Below are 22060 nucleotides of genomic sequence, written 5' to 3' on the forward strand. Positions count from 1 at the left end.
TCCCTCCAACCCTTCATTCCTCCTGTAGGTTGATCAGAGCTGCACACCATCTTCACTCCTTCGTTCCCAACCCCAGGTGAGCTGGGTTCTGAAGGGAATAGAACGATCAAAGCCCTTCGAGTAGAATCAGACAGCATTTTTAGTTTCCAACCTCATAATCAATGAACTTTAGAGCAGGGAATGCCCATAAAGATGATCTCCCCATCCCTCTAGGCCACCCATTGTATAGATGGGAGGTTGAAGCCCAGAGACAAAGAAGTCACTTTCCAGAAATCCATACCAACTCAGTCACAGGAATCTAGATTTCCTTACCGGGGCATACTAGAGAGAGGCCATTCTTTCCTTTGCTTGAACCTTCATGTAAGTTCCCTGGAAAGAGCCCTGGAATCCAGGAGACCTGATTTTTATTCTGGCTATGCTGAGACTCACTGAGTGGCCTTGGGGACTCCTCTTACATAATCTAAGTTTCATAAGTGAAAGGTGTTTTGTCTTTTAGGCCCTGATTTATCTCTGACCCCTAGAACAGTCTCTGGCCCATAATAAATGCCCAATAAATATCCATTGAATGAGTGACCATCTAGAGGGCTAGGGCAGTGTCACCATGAGAGGCTGAAGCCTGAAAGACTAGGGAACCACGAGCTTTATCTTCAGATACATGAAAGGCTAAATTTCTGTCCACAGATATTTATTGAGGACCCATATGTGCTGGGTACTGGGGATTCAGGTAAGAACAGGACTGCCATGCCCTGACCTCAAGAGCTCACAGTCCACTATAATGTGGAATGTGTGCAGATTTTTTTTGCGGGCTTCAGAGGGTAGACCCAGATGCTAGGTAGGGAATTAGACGTAAGTGGCAGACTGCTCAATGTAATACAGACACTTTTCTCAGCTTTAGTTACCCTGAAATGGTCTCATGCTCAGAAGGTGGTGAGTGCGGCGGAACTGCAGTGTTCAAGCAGGGCGCCAGCCGCCCACCTGTCAGAGGCTGCGCCAGGAGTATGCGGGAGAAGAGATTTCTGCCTTGGGTGAGGTCACTTTCCACCCCCAGATTCTCTGCCTACAAAACCCTGCAATTCTCTAACGCTGGATCTTATTATTCTCTCAATTTCAAGGTCCCATGATGGTGACAGCCGCGAATTCTAAGTTCTCTGTCTGCCCACACCCCCGGTCCCAAAAGAAATGAAGCCGAATTCAGCAAGGGGCCTACCACCCACTGCCTCAAAAGGTCTCTGGGGATAGCCAGCAGCCCCTTCCCCGCTTCGTGGGGGCTGGAGGGGCGTAGCTTGGGCGCCAGGGTGCCGGAGACGTCGTGGGGAGAAGGGTGTTCCAGAGACGCAGTTGACAGCGTCGAGACACGTGACAATCAGAGCGTCACGTTCTGTGGTCCGCGAAGGTGGGACCGGGCCGGTCATGTGACGTGGGGGGGGGCACCATGGGGTGATGTGAGATGCAGGGCCTCTTAGATTACGCACCAATGACGCATTCCCACCCGGTTTGGCAACTAGATTTCCGTTGGAAGATGCGACAGTTCCGGCAAAGGGGGCGGGTTCTCACGTCCTGGCAGCTTTGCTTCCGTTCGGGGCGCCGCAGCTTCCGACCTCAACCTCTTCCTCGGGCGAGGAAGAGACGCGACCCCGTGCGCATGCCCCGATCATCCCAGAGGGGCGGGGCTGAGGCTGCGGGTGCGGGAGGGGGGGAAAGAAAAGGGAATTCCAACCTGTGGAATCTTGGGGGGTCCCCGAGGTCGGCTTCTTCCCATTGACTGTGGATGGTGCCCGGGACAGAGCCTCTGGTGGCTCGTGGGGGGGTTTGGGGGTCCGCAGGGTGAGGGCGGAGGGGAGTGTCACTGTCAGAGTGCGAGTGCGGTACGGGAGTTCCAAACTTAGTCTTGAGGCCCTCGGGGCTCCGGCGCCGGGGAGAGGGAGCTCGGGCCACCATGCGCGACAGGACCCACGAACTGAGGCAGGTGAGAAGTGGGGGCTGCAGGGTTGGACACGGGCGGACGGGACGGGGTCTGGCTGGAATACAGGACTCCTGGTCTTCGGGGCAGGGAGGGGTGGTTGAGGGCTAGGAAGGAAAGACCCGGAAGTCCGTGAGTCCTGCGGGGAGAAAGCAACAGCAAGGAAGTGATGCCAGTGACCCCGGCCCTGGCAGGGGGATGACAGCTCGGACGATGAGGACAAGGAACGGGTCGCGCTCGTGGTACACCCGGGCACGGCAAGGCTGGGGAGCCCGGACGATGAGTTCTTCCAGAAGGTAAGAAGCTGGGGTCTCTGCCCTGTCTTCGCGAGGGGACTGGATGACCCGAGGAGCAGCGCGGTCTGGAGTACCCCCTTATCTCCTTCAGCCCTCTCGGTCACCTTCCCCAGGTCCGGACAATTCGACAGACTATTGTCGAGCTGGAGAATAAAGTCCGGGAGTTGGAGAAGCAGCAGGTCACCATCCTGGCCACGCCCCTTCCCGAGGAAAGTGAGTGAAACCCCAAGTGCAAACGCAAGCTCAGCCGGAGGGATTGTGGGGATTGTAGTTCCATGCAGGTGGTGGCCAGGGAGGTTTGTTGAGGTAGGGGCTGCTGTTTGGGAGTCATGGCTTTCTCTTGTTCAGGTATGAAGCAGGACCTGCAGAACCTGCGTGAGGAGATCAAACAGCTGGGGAGGGAGATCCGATCGCAGCTGAAGGGTGAGCTCCTAGGGCCTCAGACAGATCCTTCCCTGTGGTCCAGCCCAGCTCCTGGTATATCTGGGGAGTGTGTGGCCCAGAGAGGCCAGTGATGTATCCAGGTCACACAGCAGGCCTAGGCCTAGAATCTCTTTCTCCTGGCTTCCTACTTTGCACAGCACATGCCTGCCTCTCGAGCTCCTTTATTTGAAAGGAAACTATTTACTCCTACAATTCTTGCTGCCCAATGTGCATTCTTTGGACAGGCAGATGGGGGTTTCTCAAGAGGCCTCTGTACACCTGTGCGAATTCTCTGATGTACTGCAAAGAAAAATATACTTTCTCCGATCAGAGGCTCAGAATTAGTCATTTATGATCAATTATAATTCCCAAAAGAATCCCATGGAGATAAGCACCTCTCTGTTACATGGATGGGGTATGGCCCTGGCCCTGTGTCCTGGTTCCCACATGATTTTCCAAAATCACAGATCAAATCCCCTTCCCCACTAATACCCTTGTATCTTCCCACAGCCATAGAGCCCCAGAATGAGGAAGCTGATGAGAATTATAACTCAGTCAACACAAGGATGAGAAAAACCCAGGTGGGTTATTATTCCCAGAACTAAGACATTTTGCAAGGGTTTCATAGATCATTAGATGGCCGAAGTAAGGAGGAAGGGCTCTTAGAGATCAAGTCCAATCTGATGGTTTTCAAATGGGGAAACTGAGGTTGAGAGAGAAAAAGGACTTGCCCAAGGTCAAGACTCCCGACTCCCAGTCCACTTAACATCCTGTCACCTTGTCCATTTAATGAGAAGTTGCTGAGTCCCCAGATATGACCTGGGTTTGGCTGTGGAAGGCATGCTTTCTAGAAACCAAGATGGGGAGTCAAGCTTGACTAGATGACAAAGACATTACTCACATAGGGTTTGGTAGCTAATATCCCTGCCCAGGGAAGAAGGGGGAACAGTCATAAATGACTGGGAGGTTTCCTGCCCATGTGACAGGGACATGCTCTGCCCCATGGGTGGAATTCAGGAAGTCAGGAAGAGGAACTTCCCTGGAGACAGAAGGTCACTGAATCAACATCTTAGTAAGGAGATTTGAAGTGATCTAACTGCCCACCCCCCCCGCCCCGGGTGCCCAGTGAGGAGTAATTTTACTTCCTGGAGGTCAGAGTTGGAGTAGGTGGGCCCAGAGCTCAGCAAGTCCCCTAGATTGAAGGTAGAGCAGTTTGGGCATCTTGCAAGGGTGCAGCTGAAGGCAGGAGAGCAGATATGTCTCTGAGGAAGGAGCTCCAAGGAATGAACACATTGAAGGCAACAGGGGAATGGACAAGATGAGAGGACGTTTCAGGGGGAGCCTGTGGTGGCCATCAGTGTGAGAGGCTGAGGGCGCAGCTGGACCTGTAAAATCTAGGCAATGGACTGACCTCCAGGTATATTAGTCTAAGCAGTGAGGCTGGTGTTCAGCAAGCATTCACAGGTATTTATTGAGTGCCTACTGTGTGCTAGACCCTTTTCTAGCTGTTGGGGATCCAGCAGTGAACCAAAGAACCCTATCCTCATGGAGCTTATGTTCTGGTGGGGAGAGACAAACACCATAGTGAATATGTACATTATTTTAGAACACAGTTAAGCATTAAGGGGAAAACTGAGGAGAAGAGGGGTTGAGAGTGCTGGGAGAAGGCAGGTTGCCGTTTTAGTAAGGTAGAGAAAACCTCATTCAGAAGGTGACCTCAACCCAGAACGGGCCCAAACTCATCTGATCTCGGAAGCTAAGCAGGGTCGGGCCTGGTTAGTACTTGGATGGCAGAAGGTGACCTCTGTGGGGCATGAGCATTCTAGGCCCAGGGAGCAGTGAATGCAGAAGTCTGAGGTGGGGGTGGCTTTGGTGGGCGAGGGGGGAGGAGTCCACCATGGTTGGAGGGAGTGAGGGAGGGAACGGCTGGAAGAGGTAAGGTCACAGGGGAAATGGGGGAAAGGGAAGGTCATGCAGGGCCTCATAAGCCCTGGTAAGGGCTTTGGCTTTTACTTTGAGAGAATGGTGGTCAAGGGGGCAGGCACCTAGAACAGCTTACGCTGTTTGCTCGCTGTACCTGTAGGGATGTTGAGGCCAAATCCTTCCGGGGTGCCCAGCCTATATTCTCTACCACTAGCACGGGGTCCTGTCCCAGCAATTCGTGGAACTCATCAACAAGTGCAACTTGACGCAGTCCGAATACCGGGAGAAGAACGTGGAGCGGATTCGGCGGCAGCTGAAGATCAGTGAGTTGTGGCGTCTGGCCTCCAGGGTCAGGTAACCTGACCCAGCTCTGAGCCTGGCCTTTTCCTTCACAGCGAATGCTGGAATGGTGTCTGATGAGGAGCTGGAACAGATGCTGGACAGTGGGCAGAGCGAGGTGTTTGTGTCCAATGTGAGTGGCCACAGCTAGCCTCCCTCTTCTGGGACTCTCATCTTCTCTGATTGAGGGGATATGGAGGCCCGGAGGGGAAGGAGTTAGCAGGCCTAGAGTCACTCATCGGGGCCCCAGCCCCAGTTCTAAGCCCGAGGGCTGCCTGAGAGCTCAACAGGAACTTCTGACCTGCTGCCGGGTTCCCCGTGACCTGTCTGTCCGTTCCTATCCACTCCCCAGATACTGAAGGACACACAGGTGACTCGACAGGCCCTAAATGAGATCTCTGCCCGGCACAGTGAGATCCAGCAGCTTGAACGCAGTATCCGTGAACTTCATGAGATCTTCACTTTTCTGGCTACTGAAGTGGAGATGCAGGTGGGCACCCAAGATGGCCGGCTGGGCTTGACGTGAGACCGTGTTCAGTCAGAACCCCCGCTGTGACTGTCGGCCCATTCCACCCTCCAGCCTCTCTCCCCGAGGCTTTCGTCCCCCCCGCCCCCGAGGCTGGCCCTCACTCCTCAGAGGCCTGCCTCCGCAAATCTGTATGAGGTTGGGGTGGGAGTGGTCTTCTGCTGCCCCTGGTTTCATGGGGTGAGGTAAGCTTCCAGCCCTGTCCTGGAGGAGCTGACCCCTAGTGCTGCAGCCAGTGGCCTTGGGGCCACTGGGGGAGGGATTTCATTCAGTAGGAGTACTAGACCTGAAGGCTGGCGGTGCCATGAGGAGGCAGGGATGGGGAGGGCTTCACAGCTGTTGAGAGGCAGGCCTAGAAGAATGGGCGAATTCAGACAGATTACGAAGGGACAAAAGTTCGCCCTCTGTGAAAAGGTATGAGCACTTGGCTCCAAGCCACCACAGCAAATGAAGGTTGTAGGGGGTAAGGGAGCAGGGCGGAAGGGACCACATGATAAAAGGGAGCCCAGAAGCCGCCCTCAGGTGTGCGAACTTTTGTCAGATGTGGTCCTGCCCCACACCTTTGTTAGTGCTGTGTTTGCTGCCGGCAGACGTCCTTCAGGCGGCTAGCGTGAGCAAGCAGAGGGGCTGCTGGGCCCTCCACCCCCGGTCATCCCTACCTGCCTGAACCACCCCCTCCTCTGAGCAGGGGGAGATGATCAACCGGATTGAGAAGAACATCCTGAGCTCAGCAGACTATGTGGAACGCGGGCAGGAACATGTCAAGATTGCCCTCGAAAACCAGAAGAAGGCTCGGAAGGTGAGCCTCCCCTCCCCTCCCCTCTGCTCCCCTCCCCTCCCCGGCCCTGGTGGTCTTTCCTCCCCTCCTGAGTGAGTTTCCCTGAACTCCTCTCCCGCAGAAGAAAGTCTTGATCGCCATCTGTGTGTCTGTCACTGTCGTCATTGTGGCAGTCATCATTGGTATCACCACATTGGTTTGAGAGCTTCGCACATTCTTGGTGAGATACTGTGGGCCTGCCCCCTGGCCTGCCTCATCCCAGGCCCCAGCCTTTCCTCGTCCCCTCAGACCCTCTTCTCCCTCCTTCCCTTGCAGGCACTAAGAGCACCAGAGACCCCGGCCTGCCCTCTCTCCCAGCAGCTGAGGGGGGAGGGCAGGACAGAGCCTCCAGCGGGATCCCCTTCCTCACACTGGCCCTGAGCCGAGGGGCAGACAGTTCTCCTGGGGTTGCCAGCCTCTCATTCATGGGGGCTTCCCCACTCAGGCCACAATGCCTGGGGGACGGCCTGCAGCGTCCTGTTTGGCTGGGACACACGGTTTTGTAAGAAATTAAAAAAAAAAAAAGTGCTTGGAGACTGCCATGTGCATGTGTGTTCCTGGAAGGGCCGGCCCAGGCCCTTCAGGCATCCAGCCTCCCCTTTTCCTGGCCATCCTTGGGGCCAGGCCCAGCCGAGGGAGACTCAAATCAGACCGTTCTAGGTGCTGTGACCACAGCAAGCTGGCACTGCCCTTCTCTCCGTAGGAACAGGTGGGACAGGGAGGGGCTAACACCTGCATCTGGCTCAGTATTGTCCTTGGGGAAAGACTACTGGGAGCCCCTAACCCCAGAGCAGTGAAGCTGGGCCAGGCCAGGCTGGGACATAGGTGAGATGTGTGTGGGCATCAGGTATTCCTGAGGCCAGGAAGAGGCACCGTGAGTAATGGAGGCTGTTACTTCAGATACAGTGAACAGGGAAAGGCCTGTCTCAGAAGGGGTGACATTTGAGTGGAACATTAAATGAGGAGGAGCCAGTATGGGAAGAAGCAGGGGGAGAGTTGCCAGGCAGAGGGGAGCAGGCAGCCCTGTGCCCAGAAAAGGGCATAGCCTTTGACCTAAGAGTCTGGCCTAGAGAGCCAGGGACTCTGGATCAACACACCTGGTTACTAGGGGGCTATGTTGCTGAAGCAGTAGAAGAGGGGGAGGAGCCTGACCCCTGGTTTCTTTGAGGCACCTAAGCTCCAGGCCCCAGCTCTAAATTTCTAAGAGTTCCGAGTCCAGAGCCTGGTTTCCAGAGCTGGGTATGGCACCTGTCCCCAGACACCTGGTTTCAGGAGTAGGCTAGCTCCTGGCTCCGAAGCCTGGTTGGAGTGGGGCGGCGCCTGACCCCAAACAAGGTCTGGGGGCCGGGTTCCAGCCACCGCGTCCCATCCCTCTTTCGATGCCACAGGCCCCTGCTGCTGCTGTCGTCGCTGCTGCTCCAGGCTGCCCTTGCCCTGCCCATCTGGCCGCAGTACCGCTTGCTTCGGGTGATGGGGTGCCGCGAGTCATAGAAGGGCTGGACGTGATGGCCTTGGTGCAGTCTCGGACCCCGCCCGGCCTGGGGGAGGCCTGGGGGAGGAGCCAGAGGGCGGGATTAGGCCCCAGTGACCTCTGCCTGCTTTGCCTCCTTCCACCTGGGCACCCGCCTGCAGCGCCTCCCAGTGGCCCTCGAGCGACCCTGCCTTGGCTGTTGCAAGGCGCCTGCGCCAGGTCCGAGCCTTTGCTCGGCCCCTCGTGTAGGGGGCGTGGCCTGGCCGCAAGTGGAAAATGATTGGCCCGCGGAACAAATGTTGCTCCTAAGGAGCATCAGGATTGGTCTGTAGGACTTCCAGGGACCTCCTGGGGGAGTGAGCCCAGGGTATTAAACCACAATTAGCCTTGCGCGGATATGGGAGGGGCCTCAGCGAGTCCTCTGTCGCATCCAAAAGTGATTGGATCACAGGGCGGGGCATGATCAAACCTCTAAATGAGGCGGAGGGGGCACGGGCTTGAGAGGGTAGGGTGAGTCAGGGACCTCACCCGAGAAGGCGTGGCTGGGTCCTCCTCCCTAACCGCTGAACTTGGCAGCTGCACGAGTCTGGAAGGGTACCCACGCCTTTGTCCTGCCTGAGCTCATGTGTCCTGTGTACCGATGAAGCCCTAGATACCTCAGGAAAGAGCTCCTCATTCTCACCAGTGTGCAAACACAACCTGGATGTCCACTCGCTGGGAAAACTGCGCGGCCAGACGGATCCTGCCCCACTAGAAGACTGATTTAGATACGGGGCCTCCGGGCTTCCCTAATTCTCCATCTCTTCCCCTGCGGCCTGCATCTTCAGCGGAATTCTGCCCTATTGGTCGCCTTTGTCCACCCCCTCACCTTTCTGCCTTCAGAGGAAAACTGCACAACCCACTGGCACCTACTGGGATCTGATAGAGATGATCAGATCTATGCCGGGACTGCCTCACATCTACGCACCTGGATGTCAGTGTGCGGTATGTGACCTTGTATTGGCTTTGCTGGACAGCGCCACCCCTGAAAGCCTGCTTACCTGTCTGTCTCACCCAGGAAGTGGTCCAGAACCTCCTGACAGACGTAACTAGATGGCCGAGTGAGGCCTTGGATGCCAGGCCCAGTAGTTTGAACTTTTCCTGGGGTCTAGGGGACACATGGAAGGTTTTTGAACAGATGAGTGGCAAAGTTTGGGGCAGACCTAGCAGTCAGGTGGACCCAGGCACTGGAGATTTCACAGGCTCCCCTGTGTATACCCTTTCCCTGCGGGGAGCTGACCTAAATGAGAAGTTAAGGGCAGGTTTTGCACTGAAATCCTGTCTTGGCTGCTCTCAGCCCAACTTTCAGGGAACAGGGTCTTGGTTGGGTGTGGCTTTTCCAAATCCATCTTGCATCATAACTTTTCAGCTGTAGCTCTCCCCGCTTATTGCCTCATTGACTCGATATTTTATGGTTCAGATTGCCAGGAAAAAGAACCTGACTGGTCTGGGTCAGGCTACTTTGACCAGCCTATAAATTGAGCTCGAGTCAAGACTTTACCCTTGACCACGATGTATGTGAAGTGTTTACATGGTACAAAACACTGCCACAGAGTGTGTATAAAGGAGGAGTGGACAGGCTCAGTGATTGACATTTCTCGTGATATCACAGCCCTGTGATAGACTGTATTATTGTTCCAAATATATACTGTCCTTTCTACTGGATCACTCACTATAGGATTATATCCATTCGTGCCCCACTTATAGTAGGCTTGGCTATATGTCTTGCTTTGGCCAATGGGATGCGAGTAGAAATGTAAAGTATCACTTTCAGATATTTAAGTGTCAGTAAGTAGCCTGGAAGCTTGCCTTTTCTTTTCCCACTTGCTGTGAACCACTGATATTTGGAGAATAGTTGTTGCCACATCAGAATAAGTCTAAACCAACTGTCACAGAACTAGTACCCAGAAGTGGGTGCTACCACATTAAAAATGAATCTGAATTATGTGCCATTGGCTCTGGAGCTAGGCAGCGGCTGATGAGGAAACCATTAGTGGAAGTTGGAAAGATGGTGATATGTGTTAGGCAGTGGTGAAGCATTTGGTTAAATGGTAGGCTGGAAATAAGTAAGAATATAAATAATGTCCAAATGAGCTTGGGGCTTTAGGGAAAAAAGAATTTGAGAAAGAATATTAGTAGCATGACTTGATTGCTTTGGGGGTGCATTTGACAAGTTACTGTAAGAAAGAGATGACTCCGAAAATAATTGGCCAGTTTTTAAGCAGAAATGGAAGAGATGGGCACGTGGGTGGCTCAGGTCTGCCTTCAACTCAGGTCATGATTCCAGGGTCCTGTGATCGAGCCCCGCATCGGGCTCCCTGCTCCGCAGGAAGCCTACTTCTCCCTCTCCCACTCCCCCTGCTTGTGTTCCCTCTCTCGCTGTGTCCCTCTCTGTCAAATAAATAAATAAAATCTTAAAAAAAAAAAAAAGAAATGGAAGAGATTATAGAAACTCCAGGAAGGTGATCTACATTTTTAACCAGTGAAAGATACAGTTGACAAGGCCCTTAAGCTGAAAAGTTTGAGTGAAATTAATCTTTGTGGCAAGGGTCTTATCAAGTGTATGACTCTCATGCCTTTTGTAGAAACTTCTGAATTGGTCAGAGTGGTTCCCAGTAAAGCCTTTCAGTTAGTCAAGGTGATTCAGAAAAGTGAGATTAAGAGTACAATTCCCAAAGGAGTTAGTAGGTTCCACTTGCTTACAATTAAGTCTACAGAGAGAGGCATGTCCGAAGAGAATTGTGGGTTTGGCAGTTAGCCCATAGAACTGACTGGAATCAAATAGATAAGAAGCTGCTTTCCCTCCACACAAAAAGCCACTAGGTTGGATTTTTTTTTTTAAAGATTTTACTTATTCACTTGAGACACAGAGATACAGAGAGGGAGAGAGAGAGCATGAGCAGGGAGAGAGGCAGAGGGAGGAGGAGAAGCAGGCTTCCTGCTGAGCCAGGAGCCTGATGTGGGGCTCGATCCCAGGACCCTGGGATCATGACCTGAGCCGAAGGCAGATGCTTAACCATCTGAGCCACCCAGGCGCCCCCACTAGGTTGGATTTTTAAAAGACCATGAATGTTCAAGACCTTGAGGTTCCCAAATTTCTATGGGCATAAAGGAGACGGAAAGCTGCTTTGCCTCAGAAGGGCATAACCTCCAATGTTTTCTCAAACATTGGCCAGGGAGAATAAATGGGAAAGGATGAGCTACTTTATGGGAACTAGGGAACTAGTCCCAGGAAGCAATCCCACTCCCAGGTAAAGGTGGGGGGCCTTTGCAACATCTGCTTAGCAGGATGTTGCAATTACTATGGACCAGTAAGTGCTCTGTGTCTCCCATTCTTCCTTCTAAATGGGAGTGTTCACTGCTATTATCCTGTCCCTGTTCCACTTCATATGTTGGAATGTGTGTGGGGAGGTAACTTGTGATGATGGTGATGATGGTGATCATTTTGGTTCATAGGTCTCTGGCTCAAGAGAAGCCGCCTCTGGACCTGATACAGAGACTATTAGTGGTCCTGGACTTGAGCCTGATGCCATGATTAGATGGGTCAGTTGGGTGGTCTCCCTGGGGAAGGATATGTGTTTATTTTGATGTAGAAGAAACACAAAGGCTGTGTTTGTGACAAAGAGGGCAGACTAAGAGGATTTCACAATCGTTCAAAAACCCTCATTCATTAACCCTCTCTGTGGGTCCCCGCCATATGAAAAGATCATATATCCCTACTCCACTGACATCAGCTTTGGGTATGTTGCTTGCATTAGGCCATGGAACTCGAGTAGGAGTAACATGTACTACTTCCAAGAGGAAGCTTTAAGAGCCATCATGGGGACTGACACCTTTCTTCTCTTCTTTGTCTTGAGATTGAAAATTCCAGATTGAAGCTGTTCCTTCAGACTAGATTCTGGAATGAAGATGATGTAGAACAGAGCAACAGCTGTCCCATGGAGGATGTTGGTTCATAACATCCTCAGGAGCTTCCCAAGTGAAATCTGAAACCAGCCCCTGTACACAGAGAGCACGGAGAGATTGAACAAAGAGGCAGACCACTGCAGATCGGTACATAGCGGGGTTAAGAAGCAAGGGGACTTACATGGAAGGCTTGTCTTGGGCAGCCACCAGATGAGTAGATCTCTGCACCTCCCACCAAATCTTTTTTTTTTTTTTCCCAGCTCCCACCAAATCTTAAAAATTTATATAGAGGCCTTGGGTGCCTGGTTGGCTCAGTCAGTAGAGCATGTGACTCTTGATCTCATGGCCATGAGTTCAAGCCCCACACTGGGCATGGAGCCTTCTTAAAAAATGTTTTATATAGAGGCCTTAACTGGGTTCAGTCATGTATACCATCCAGATGGTCTCAACAACACGGTGCTCTCTCAAAGCTGCATTCTTGGGGCAGTCTCTGGGCGCAGGGAAGGCAAGTACATTCCAAGGACATGGAAGGGGTATGAGGAACCTTTGATTATGGGGGTGCTGCTCACAGGTCAACTGGCAGTCATATCCTCTCGGTGACCTCCCCCCACAGAGGACATGGAATATGAGTGAGAAAAACACATTTGGGGCGGCAGCTCCAGAGCAGAGTACAAACTGTGGCGTCTGGAGTTATGGCAGGGCAGGCGTTTAGAAAGTTTCTTCCCCAATTGGACCAAGTTTTAGTTGAAACGAGTGCAGCTGAAACTGTAACCAAAGGAGGTATTATGCTTCCAGAAAATCTCAAGGAAAAGTGTTGCAAGCAACAGTAGTAGCTGTTGTATCAGGCTCTAAAGGAAAGGGTGGAGAGATTCAACCAGTTAGTGTGAAAGTTGGAGATAAAATTCTTCTCCCAGAATATGGAGGCACCAAATTAGTTCTAGATGACAAGGATTATTTCTTACTTAGAGATGGTGACATTCTTGGAAAGTATGTGAACTGAAATCATTATTAAAATGGCACAAAGTGAAGCTGCCCATTCCAGTGAAGTTGTGAAATCTTTCATCATGTAAATAATTTTCATTTCTCTCTTTTATAATAAACTAATGGTATCCAAACTAATGATATCCAGTGTCTCTAAAATTTAGTTTTAGTGTACTGATATAAACATTAGCAAATAAAAAAAAAGAAAAGAAAAACACATTTGTTGTGAGCCACTGAAATTTTGGGGTGGTTGTTACTGCAGCATAATTTGATCCTAGCTGACTGATAAAAGCTCCCTCCATGTTGCAGAGATTCTCTATTCAGTTCTCCTTTCCTATTTTTTTTAAAGATTTCATTATTTATTTGAGAGAGAGAGCACAGAGGGAGAGTGTGAGGGAGAAGCAGATTCCCCACCCAGCAGAGAGCCTGATGTGGGGCTTGATTCCAGGACCCTGAGATCATGACCTGAGCTGAAGGCAGAAGCCTAACCAACTGAGCCACCCAGGCGCCCCGTAGTTCTCCTTTCCTATCATCAAGACAATGACATACCAAAATGAGCTGCAGTGGCTCTCTAAGGTCTGAGGCTTGCCCCTTGTTTAGAGATATTTACCCTCAGGTCCAGTGAGCCTTCTTGATTCTTGCTGGTTCTTGGCAACTTGTGGTAGCTGCTTATGTGAACTAGAAAGACATCTGGGGGATGGGGCCCCAGACCTTCTAGCATCAACTTGGTCCCTAGTAAATGCCAATCTCACATATGTCCTAAGACCACAATGGCACCATTACGAGGGACTTGTCCAAAAGGAAAAACAATAAAACCCAAACTTGCCTTAATTGCATGGATGTCTGCCCTTCCGAGAAGCCCCAACATAATGGATAATAAGTGGAAATTCTGTATTTTTGCCTATGGGTACATCTGCATGAAACAGAGACCCAAACTAACCATGGCTTACACAAGGTAGGAGTTTATTTCTCTCTTACATAAAAGTCCAAATTAGTATGGTGGGTCTTTGCATGAAGTCATCAGGACCAATGAATAATAATAATAAAAAAATAATTTTTAAAGGTTTTATTTATTTGACAGAGAGAGAGCACAAGCAGGGGGAGTGGCGGGCAGAGGGAGAAGGAGAAGCAGACTCCCAGCTTAGCAAGGAGCCCAATGTGGGGCTCGATCCCAGGACTCTGGGATCATGACCTGAGCCAAAGGCAGACACTTAACCAACTGAGCCACCCAGGCACCCCAATAATAAATTCTTTTATTTATCTTATTGCCGTTCCATCCCTGGGATATTGCCCTCACCCACATGGTCTAAGATGGTCCAACACCACTTCCACAGTTTAGCCCTTGTGAAGCAGAAAAGTGAAGGGGATGGCTTGTCCTTTACCCTAAATTGCAGAAGTTGCACTGAGAATTTCTGCTGTAATCCTATTGACCAGAATGTAGTCACATGGCCAAGAAATACAGTCTTCACCCTGGGCAAGCTTTTTGTCTGGATAAAAGTTCTAGGGGACCTGGGGAACTATTCCCAGGAAACAAGCTAACTTTGGAAGGATGAATATTGGGGGACCATCAGCAGTCACAGCCACACACTACCCGTGTTAACCCATCCCAATTGTATTAATTTCCTATTACTCCTGTTACAAAGTACTACAAATGTAGTGGCTTAAAACAACACACATTTATGCTTTTACAGCTCCGGAGATCAGAAATCCAATATTAGTTCACTGGGCTAAAGTCAAGGAGTTGGCAGGGCTGACTCCTTCTGGAGGAACTGTTTGCTTGCCTTTTTCAGCTTCTGTTGGATGCCTGCATCCCTGACTAGTGGCCTCATCCTCCACTTCAAAGAACATTTTCCATGCTCAGCTTCCGTTGTCACATCACCTTCTGCTCTGATTCTGACCTTCCTGTCTCCCTCTTTTTTTTTTTTTTAAGATTTTATTCATTTGCGAGAGAGAGAATGAGAGAGAGCACAAGAGGGAGGAGGGTCAGAGGGAGAAGCAGACTCCCTGCTGAGCAGGGAGCCAGATGTGGGACTCGATCCCGGGACTCCAGGATCATGACCTGAGCCGAAGGCAGTCGCTTAACCAACTGAGCCACCCAGGCGCCCTTCCTGTCTCCCTCTTATAAGGATGCTTCTGATTACTTTGAGCCCATCCAGATACTGCAGGATAATCTCCCATTTTACAATTCCTAATTACATCTGCAAAGTCCCTTTTGTCATCTAAGGCAACATTCTCAGGTTCCGGGGATTAGGATGTGGACATGGTTAGGGGGCCATTGTTTAGCCTACCATACCGCCCCATTCCACATTTAAGTCATTCTTCATATATTCATAAAATACTGAGCAAGAGTTATGTACCTGATATTATGGAAAGTGCTGGAGAAATAGAGCTGAAAATACAGACAAGTTCTCTGCCTTTCGTGGAGTTTTTATTTTAGTGGAAAGGACAAGTAAAGAAATAACTAAGATATTCCAAAACCATGACATGTATGACAAAAAATGGCAAGCGGTTAGAGATGGGTGTGCTAACAGGTAGTCAGGAATGGCTTCTTAGAGAAGGTGACTAATCCAGAGGACAGACCTGAGAGCTCAGGGCAGAACAGAGCCCTGGAGGATTCCTTCTAGAACTGGAAACCTAAGGGAATTTGCTCAGCTGGATTTTGGAATTGCTTTGGATCAGTGACTCCTTTTTACCTTCCATTTCTCCCCATTTTGAACCAGAATGTCTATAACTATTATCCTATGCACGTCCCACCATTGCACATTGGGAGTACATGACTCGTTTAGTTTCATAGGTCCACAGATGGCAGGAATTGTGCTCTAGGAAGGATTATACCCAGAGCCTCATCTGCATCTACTTTTAGATAATGAGATTTAGGACTTCGGACTTGATAAGATTTGTATGAGATTTTTTTGGACTCTGACTTGATGCTGTAATGGAATGAGACTTTTAGGGACTTTGGGAGGAAGTGAATGTATTTTGCTTGTGGAACAGACAAATCTTTGAGGGCTAGAGGGTGAACTGTAGTAAGGAGAATAATGGCCCCTAAAGATTCCATGCCCTAATCTCTATGAATATGTTACCTTACATGACAAAAGGGACTTTGCACATGTAATTAAGTTTACTAATTGGTTGACCTTAAGATAGGGAGAGTATCCTGAATTATTCAGGTGGACCCAATGTGATTACATGAACTCTGAAAGCAGAGAAGCTTCTCCAGCTAGCAACAGAAGAGGAAGACAGAAGTCAGAGAAATTTGAAAGAGGAGGATTTGATGTGCCATTGCCAGTTTTGAAGGGATCACAGCCAAGGAATGTAGATGGCCTTTAGAAGCTGAGATCAACCTCTGACTGACAGCCAGGAAAGAAAACAGGGACCTGAGTTCTACAGCCAAATGGGACTGAATTCTGTTAATAACCTGGGTAAGTCTGAAAGTGGACTCTATGCGAGAGCCTCCAGATAAGAACCCAGACTGGCCAAGACCTTGACTTCAGTTTTGTGAGACCCTAAGTAGAGGACCAAGCTGAGTCAGCCTGGACTTCTGACCTATAGAACTATGAAATAAGAAATGAGTGGGGCGCCTGGGTGGCTCAAGTAGGTTAAGCATCCGACTCTTGATTTTAGCTCAGGTCATGATCTCTGTGTTGGGATCGTCCTCATTGGGGAGTCTATTTCTCCCTCTGCCCCCTGTTGGTGCGCGCTCGCCCTCTCTCAAATAAATAAATAAATCTTAAAAAATGGGTTTTGTTTTTAAGATGCTAAGTTTGTGGTTATTTAATATGCAGGAATAGAAACCTAATACAGTATGACTGGAGCTGAGACTTGAATGAAGAGAAAGAGCATCATGGATGGGCAAATCTGGGGCAGTGTGTTCCATCCCCAGGGAGGAGCAAGTGCAAAGGCCCCAAGCCTGGGAAGAAACAAATTTGTTTGCTGGAGCTTGCTGAATAGGAGTAGGTAGATGAGGTCAGAGCAGGGCTAGGGACTGAAAGGAAGGCAGGCTCCAGGTGGAGGGATTTCTGTTGAGAGGGGACTATGTGTAGATAATTGAGAACTGGCCTCTAAATCTTGGTTGAATCCAGAATCACTGCCCTGCCTACAAAGCTTGCTGCCTTCCCCTATCTCATCCTCAACCCTGGTCCTGGAGCATTCTCCTGTGAGAAGCCCGTAATTTATCCAGCCATTTGGCTGGGTAGGGGGTGATGACTGTGGTCTATAGTACAGACTGATGAGGGATACCAGCTGCTGCTCCAGCAGCGGGGCCTATGATTTGGCATTCCCAGGATGTACTCACTACCTGGGACAGTCCTGGTAGAGAGCCAGGGAGGTAAAGAAAGTTAGGGCGGAAGAAAAGTGAAGGCCAGAAGTTAGACCGGACATTATCCAGATAATAAAACTGGACAAAGACATCACAAGAAAAGAAAACTACAAGTGTATTTCTTACAAAAATCCTCAACAAAATACCAACAAACCAAATCTAGCAATATATAAAAATTATTAGGGGCGCCTGGGTGGCTCAGTCGTTAAGCGTCTGCCTTTGGCTCAGGTCATGATCCCAGGGTCCTGGGATCGAGCCCCACATCGGGCTCTCTGCTTGGCGGGAAGCCTGCTTCTCCCTCTCCCACTCCCCCTGCTTGTGTTCCCTCTCTCGCTGTCTCTCTCTCTGTCAAATAAATAAATAAAATCTTTAAAAATAAATAAATAAAAATTATTATACAGCATTACCAAGTGGGATTTTTCTCAGGAATGCAAGGTTGGTTTAACATCCAAAATCAATTAATGTAATTTAAAAAAAATTTTTTTTTTAAAGTAACCTCTACACCCACTGTGGGGCTCAAACTCATGACCCTGAGATCAAGAGCTGAATGCTCTTCCAACTGAGCCAGCCAGACTTACTTCAATTAATGTAATTCTGAATATTTTTAAAAGATTTTATTTATTTATTTGAGAGAGAGAGAGCACGAGTGGGGTATGGTGTAGGGACAGAGGGAGAAGCACACTCCCCACTGAGCAGGGAGCTGGACCTAGGGCTCGATCCCAGGACCCTGAGATCATGACCTGAGCTGAAGACAGATACTTAACCAGCTGACCCAGGCATCCCTAAATAGATTTTTTTTTAAGATTTTATTTTTATTTATTTGAGAGAGAGAATGAGAGAGAAAGAACACCTGAGAGGGGATAGGGTCAGAGGACGAAGCAGACTCCCTGCCGAACAGGAAGCCCGATGTGGGACTCGATCCCAGGACTCCAGGATCATGACCTGAGCTGAAGGCAGTCGCTTAACCAACTGAGCCACCCAGGCGCCCAAGATTTTTTAAATCCCAAATTCATGGGTCAGAGGATTTAATATTCTTAAGATGGCAAAACTTCTCAAATTGATCTACAGATTCAATGCAATCCCCATCAAAATCCTAGCTTCTTTTTTATTTTTCACAAAAATTGGCAAGCAGATCCTAAAATTCATATGGAAATGCACGGAATCCAGAAAAACTTAAAATAGAGGAATAAGTTGGAGGAATCACAGGTCTTGATAAAACTTACTACAAAGCTACAATAAGCAAAATAGTGTGGTACTAGCATAAAAAAAGTAGAGATAGATGATAGATAGACAGATAGATAGATAGCTATGTATATCTTCTTGGAATACAATTGAGATTCCAGAGATAAACGATGTGTACAGTTAGTTTATTTTCAACAAGGGTATCAAGAGAATTCAATGGAGAAAGAACATTCTTTTAAACTAATAGTGCTGGGATAATGGGATATGCATGTGCAAAAGAATGAAATCCGGGGCGCCTGGGTGGCTCAGTCGTTAAGCGTCTGCCTTCGGCTCAGGTCATGATCCCAGGGTCCTCGGATCGAGCCCTACATCGGGCTCCCTGCTCGGCGGGGAGCCTGCTCCTCCCTCTCCCACTCCCCCTGCTTGTGTTCCCTCTCTTGCTATGTCTCTCTCTGTCAAATAAATAAATAAAATCCTTAAAAAAATTTTTAAAAAAAGAATGAAATCGGACCCCTCTCTCAAACACATACAAAGGTTAGCTCAAAATGGATCCAAGATCCAAATATAAGAGCTTTTAGCTATAAAACGTTTATAGTTTTTTTTTTTAAAGATTTTATTTATTTGAGAGAGAGAATGAGATAGAGACAGAGAGCATGAGAGGGGGAGGGTCAGAGGGAGAAGCAGACTCCCCGCCGAGCAGGGAGCCCGATGCAGGACTGGATCCCGGGACTCCAGGATCATGACCTGAGCTGAAGGCAGTCACTTAACCAACTGAGCCACCCAGGCGCCCCAAAACGTTTATAGTTTACAAAAAATTTTTATAAATTTTTAAAAAGGATTTATTTATTTTTAGAGAGAGAGAGCACATGGGGTTGGGGAGGAGGGGCAGAAGGAGAGGGAGAGAATCCTCAAGCAGACTCCCCGCTGAATTGGGAGCCCAACATGGCTCCATCCCAGGACCCTGAGATCATGACCTGAGCCAAAATCAAGAGTTGGACACTTAACCGACTCAGCCACCCAGATGCCCCAAAAGTTTTCTAAATTTTAAGCTTATAAGTTTATAACTAGGTTGTAAACTTTATGTTTCTAACATTCTTAGATAAAAACAGGCACAAATCTTCATGAACTTAGATTAGGAAATGGTTTCTTATGTATGGCTCGCAAAGCACAAGCAACTAAAGAAAAAAATAGATAAATGAGATAGCCTCAAAATTGAAAACTTTTGCGCTTCAAAGGGCACCCAGAAAGTACAAGGACAATCCACACAATGAGAGAGAATTTTTGCAAATCATAGGAAACTTCTATGTAGAATACAGAAACACTTTTGCCACTCCACAGCAAAAAGTCAAATAGTCCAATTAAAAAATGGGTAAAGAACTTGAATAGACATTTATCCAAAGATGATGTACAAATGGCCAATAAGCACACAAGATGTCCAACATCAGTTTCCATCAAGGGAATGCAAATCACAACCACAAATTCACACCCACTAGGATGGCTATAATAAAAAGACAGATAATAGCAGCTGTTGGTAAAGGTATGAAGAAATTAGAACAGTCATACCCTGTTGGTGGGAATGTAAAATGGTGCAGCCACTTTAGAAAACATTCTGACAGTTCTTCAAACAAGAGAATTGAAACACATGTCCATGTCCAGGGACACCTGGGTGGCTCAGTCGGTTAAGCTTCTGAGCTTCAGCTCCTGTCATGATCCCAGGGTCCTGGGATCGAGTCCTGCATTGGGCTCCCTGCTCAGCGGGGAGCCTGCTTCTCCCACTGCTTGTGTGCACTCTCTCTCTCTGACAAGAAAGAAAGAAGGAAGGAAGGAAAGAAAGAAAGAAAGAAAGAAAGAAAGAAAGAAAGAAAGAAAGAAAGAAAGAAAGAAAGAAAGAAAGAAAGAAAGAAAGAAAGAAAGAAAGAAAGAAAAGAAAAAAAGAAAGAAAGAAAGAAAGAAGAAAGAAAGAAAGAAAGAAAGAAAGAAAGAAAAGAAAGAAAGAAAGAAGAAAGAAAGAAAGAAAGGAAGAAAAGGAAGGAAGGAAGGAAGAAAGAAAGAAAGAAAGAAAAGGAAGAAAAGGAAGGAAGGAAGAAAGAAAAAGAAAAACATGTCCACATAAAAACTTGTACATGAATGTTCATAGCAGCATTATTCACAGTAGACAAACAATGGAAACCCAAATGTGCATCAAGTGATGAATGGATTAGAACATGTATCTCCATGGGGTGCCTGGATGGCTCAGTTGGTTAAGCGTGGGACTCTTGACTTTGGTTCAGGTCATGATCTCAGGGTTGTGAGATCAAGCCCCTCATTGGGCTCTTGCACTGGCTGTGGAGGCTGCTTAAGGTTCTCTCTCTCCCTCTCTGCCCCTCCCTCTCTCAAAAAAATAAATAAAAAAAAAATAAGCGGAAAACATGTATCTCTATACAATGGAATATTATTCAGCAGTGAGGAGGAATGAGTACTGACACGTCCTACAGCATGGCTGAACCTTGAGAACATCGTGGGAAGTGAAAGAGGCCAGTTACAAAGACCACATATTGTATGATTCTGTTTGCACGAATTGTCCACAAGAGGCAACTCCAGAAAGATAGAAAGTAGATTAGTGATTGACCAGGGCTGAGGGAAAGGAAATGGGGTTGGGGACAATAGGGAGTGACAGCTAATGGGTGTGGAGTTTCTTTCAAGCGGGTGAAACTATTCTAAAATTAGATTGTTCGATAACCCTGTGAATATACTAAAAACCACTGAATTGGATATTTTAAACGGATTAATTTTATGGCATGTAAGTATTATCTTAATAAAGCTGTTAAAATAATTTTTTAGAAAAGTCAGACCGTCTGAGTCCTTAAGGAGTGGGAACTGGGGTATAGGATGCCTGGGGTAGCAGAGAAGGGGGACCAAGGCATGGGTGTGCTGTCTGGTCTCAGAAAGGGAAGAGAGGCTGTGGATTCCTTCTAAACATCCATGGGACCCACTTCATCCTTCATTGTAGATAGATACCCATGGGTATCTATTGATTAATTAGGGTATATGGATCTTGCTCAAGGTCACAAAGCAAGTTGGTAGTAACCAAAATCCCCCTGTTGCCAATACCCCAGTCCAGTCTGTTTCTTTCCTGGACCCTGTCAGTCTTTGGTTCCAGCCTGGACAGGCAGAAAGCCTGGGGTCAGTGCTTGTCCTGCTTTGGGCAGTGAATGTCCTTGGCCAAACTGGTGTCTCTTCCTTCAGCCACGACACCCTGCTCCCTGCTGTTGCCATGTGGCCCCCTTGTCCTGAGATGGAGAGCAGGAATAAGAATGCTTTCTAAAGCTAATGTCTGAGGACCAGGCACGACAACTGTGAGTGAGGTCCTTGATGTCAAGGGAATACTTGATACTTCTGTTCCTGGAGCTACTGGGGTTCACAGTCCTGACACTGCCAGCTGCAAAGTCCCCTATGACTGGCCTGTGGGCCTGGAGAGGGGCTGCCCACTGGTCACTTCCTGAGGCTGCCAACTTGGTGTGGAGTTGGTAAGAGCAAGTCTAGAGATAAGAGCATGGAAAGGAGGATCTGGTTCACTCTGACCTTTGGCTTCATTTTGGCTTATAAATCAGGAAGGCCCTAGTGGCTGGACTTTATAACCCAAAATCAGTTCCTGAGTGTCCTTCTAAGAATATTCTATAGAAATTTGAGTACTAAGGTGTAATTAAGCCCAGATGGGAGTATACTAATTACACTGCTTTGCACTTTATTTTTTTCACTTGACATATTTTTGGGATATCTTTCAACAACATGGGTTAATAAGCCTCATTTTTAAAAAAAATAGCTGCAGAATATATTTTACAGCGGCTAGCCTTATTTAATTAGTCCTTTGCTAATGGACATTTAGGGTATTCCTGGTTA

The 22060-nt window shown here is 48.5% G+C and overlaps 1 protein-coding gene and 1 pseudogene across 1 annotated transcript; both read left to right on the forward strand.

The window, feature by feature from the left end:
• The first annotated feature begins 1579 nt into the window (after positions 1-1579).
• On the forward strand, positions 1580-6822 carry STX4 (syntaxin 4). The gene is made up of 11 exons (XM_021700510.2): positions 1580-1966; positions 2155-2256; positions 2370-2469; positions 2605-2679; positions 3190-3260; positions 4817-4925; positions 4998-5074; positions 5294-5431; positions 6156-6266; positions 6367-6465; positions 6561-6822. Exons 1-10 carry the CDS (start codon positions 1937-1939, stop codon positions 6445-6447), a joined length of 894 nt encoding a protein of 297 aa, XP_021556185.1. The 5' UTR covers positions 1580-1936; the 3' UTR covers positions 6448-6465; positions 6561-6822.
• A 5570-nt stretch (positions 6823-12392) lies between these two features.
• Positions 12393-12723, forward strand: LOC110589926 (annotated as a pseudogene).
• The last annotated feature ends 9337 nt before the right edge of the window (positions 12724-22060 follow it).

This window comes from Neomonachus schauinslandi, chromosome 5, assembly GCF_002201575.2.
Source record: "Neomonachus schauinslandi chromosome 5, ASM220157v2, whole genome shotgun sequence".
NCBI lineage: Eukaryota > Metazoa > Chordata > Mammalia > Carnivora > Phocidae > Neomonachus > Neomonachus schauinslandi.

Excerpts from the sequence above, each read along its gene's own strand:
- STX4 (XM_021700510.2), top strand. The coding sequence starts at position 1,937 with ATGCGCGACAGGACCCACGAACTGAGGCAG. Across the intron at positions 4,926-4,997 it reads TCGGCGGCAGCTGAAGATCA|CGAATGCTGGAATGGTGTCT; the intron begins GTGAGTTGTGGC and ends TTTCCTTCACAG. Across the intron at positions 5,075-5,293 it reads GCGAGGTGTTTGTGTCCAAT|ATACTGAAGGACACACAGGT; the intron begins GTGAGTGGCCAC and ends TCCACTCCCCAG.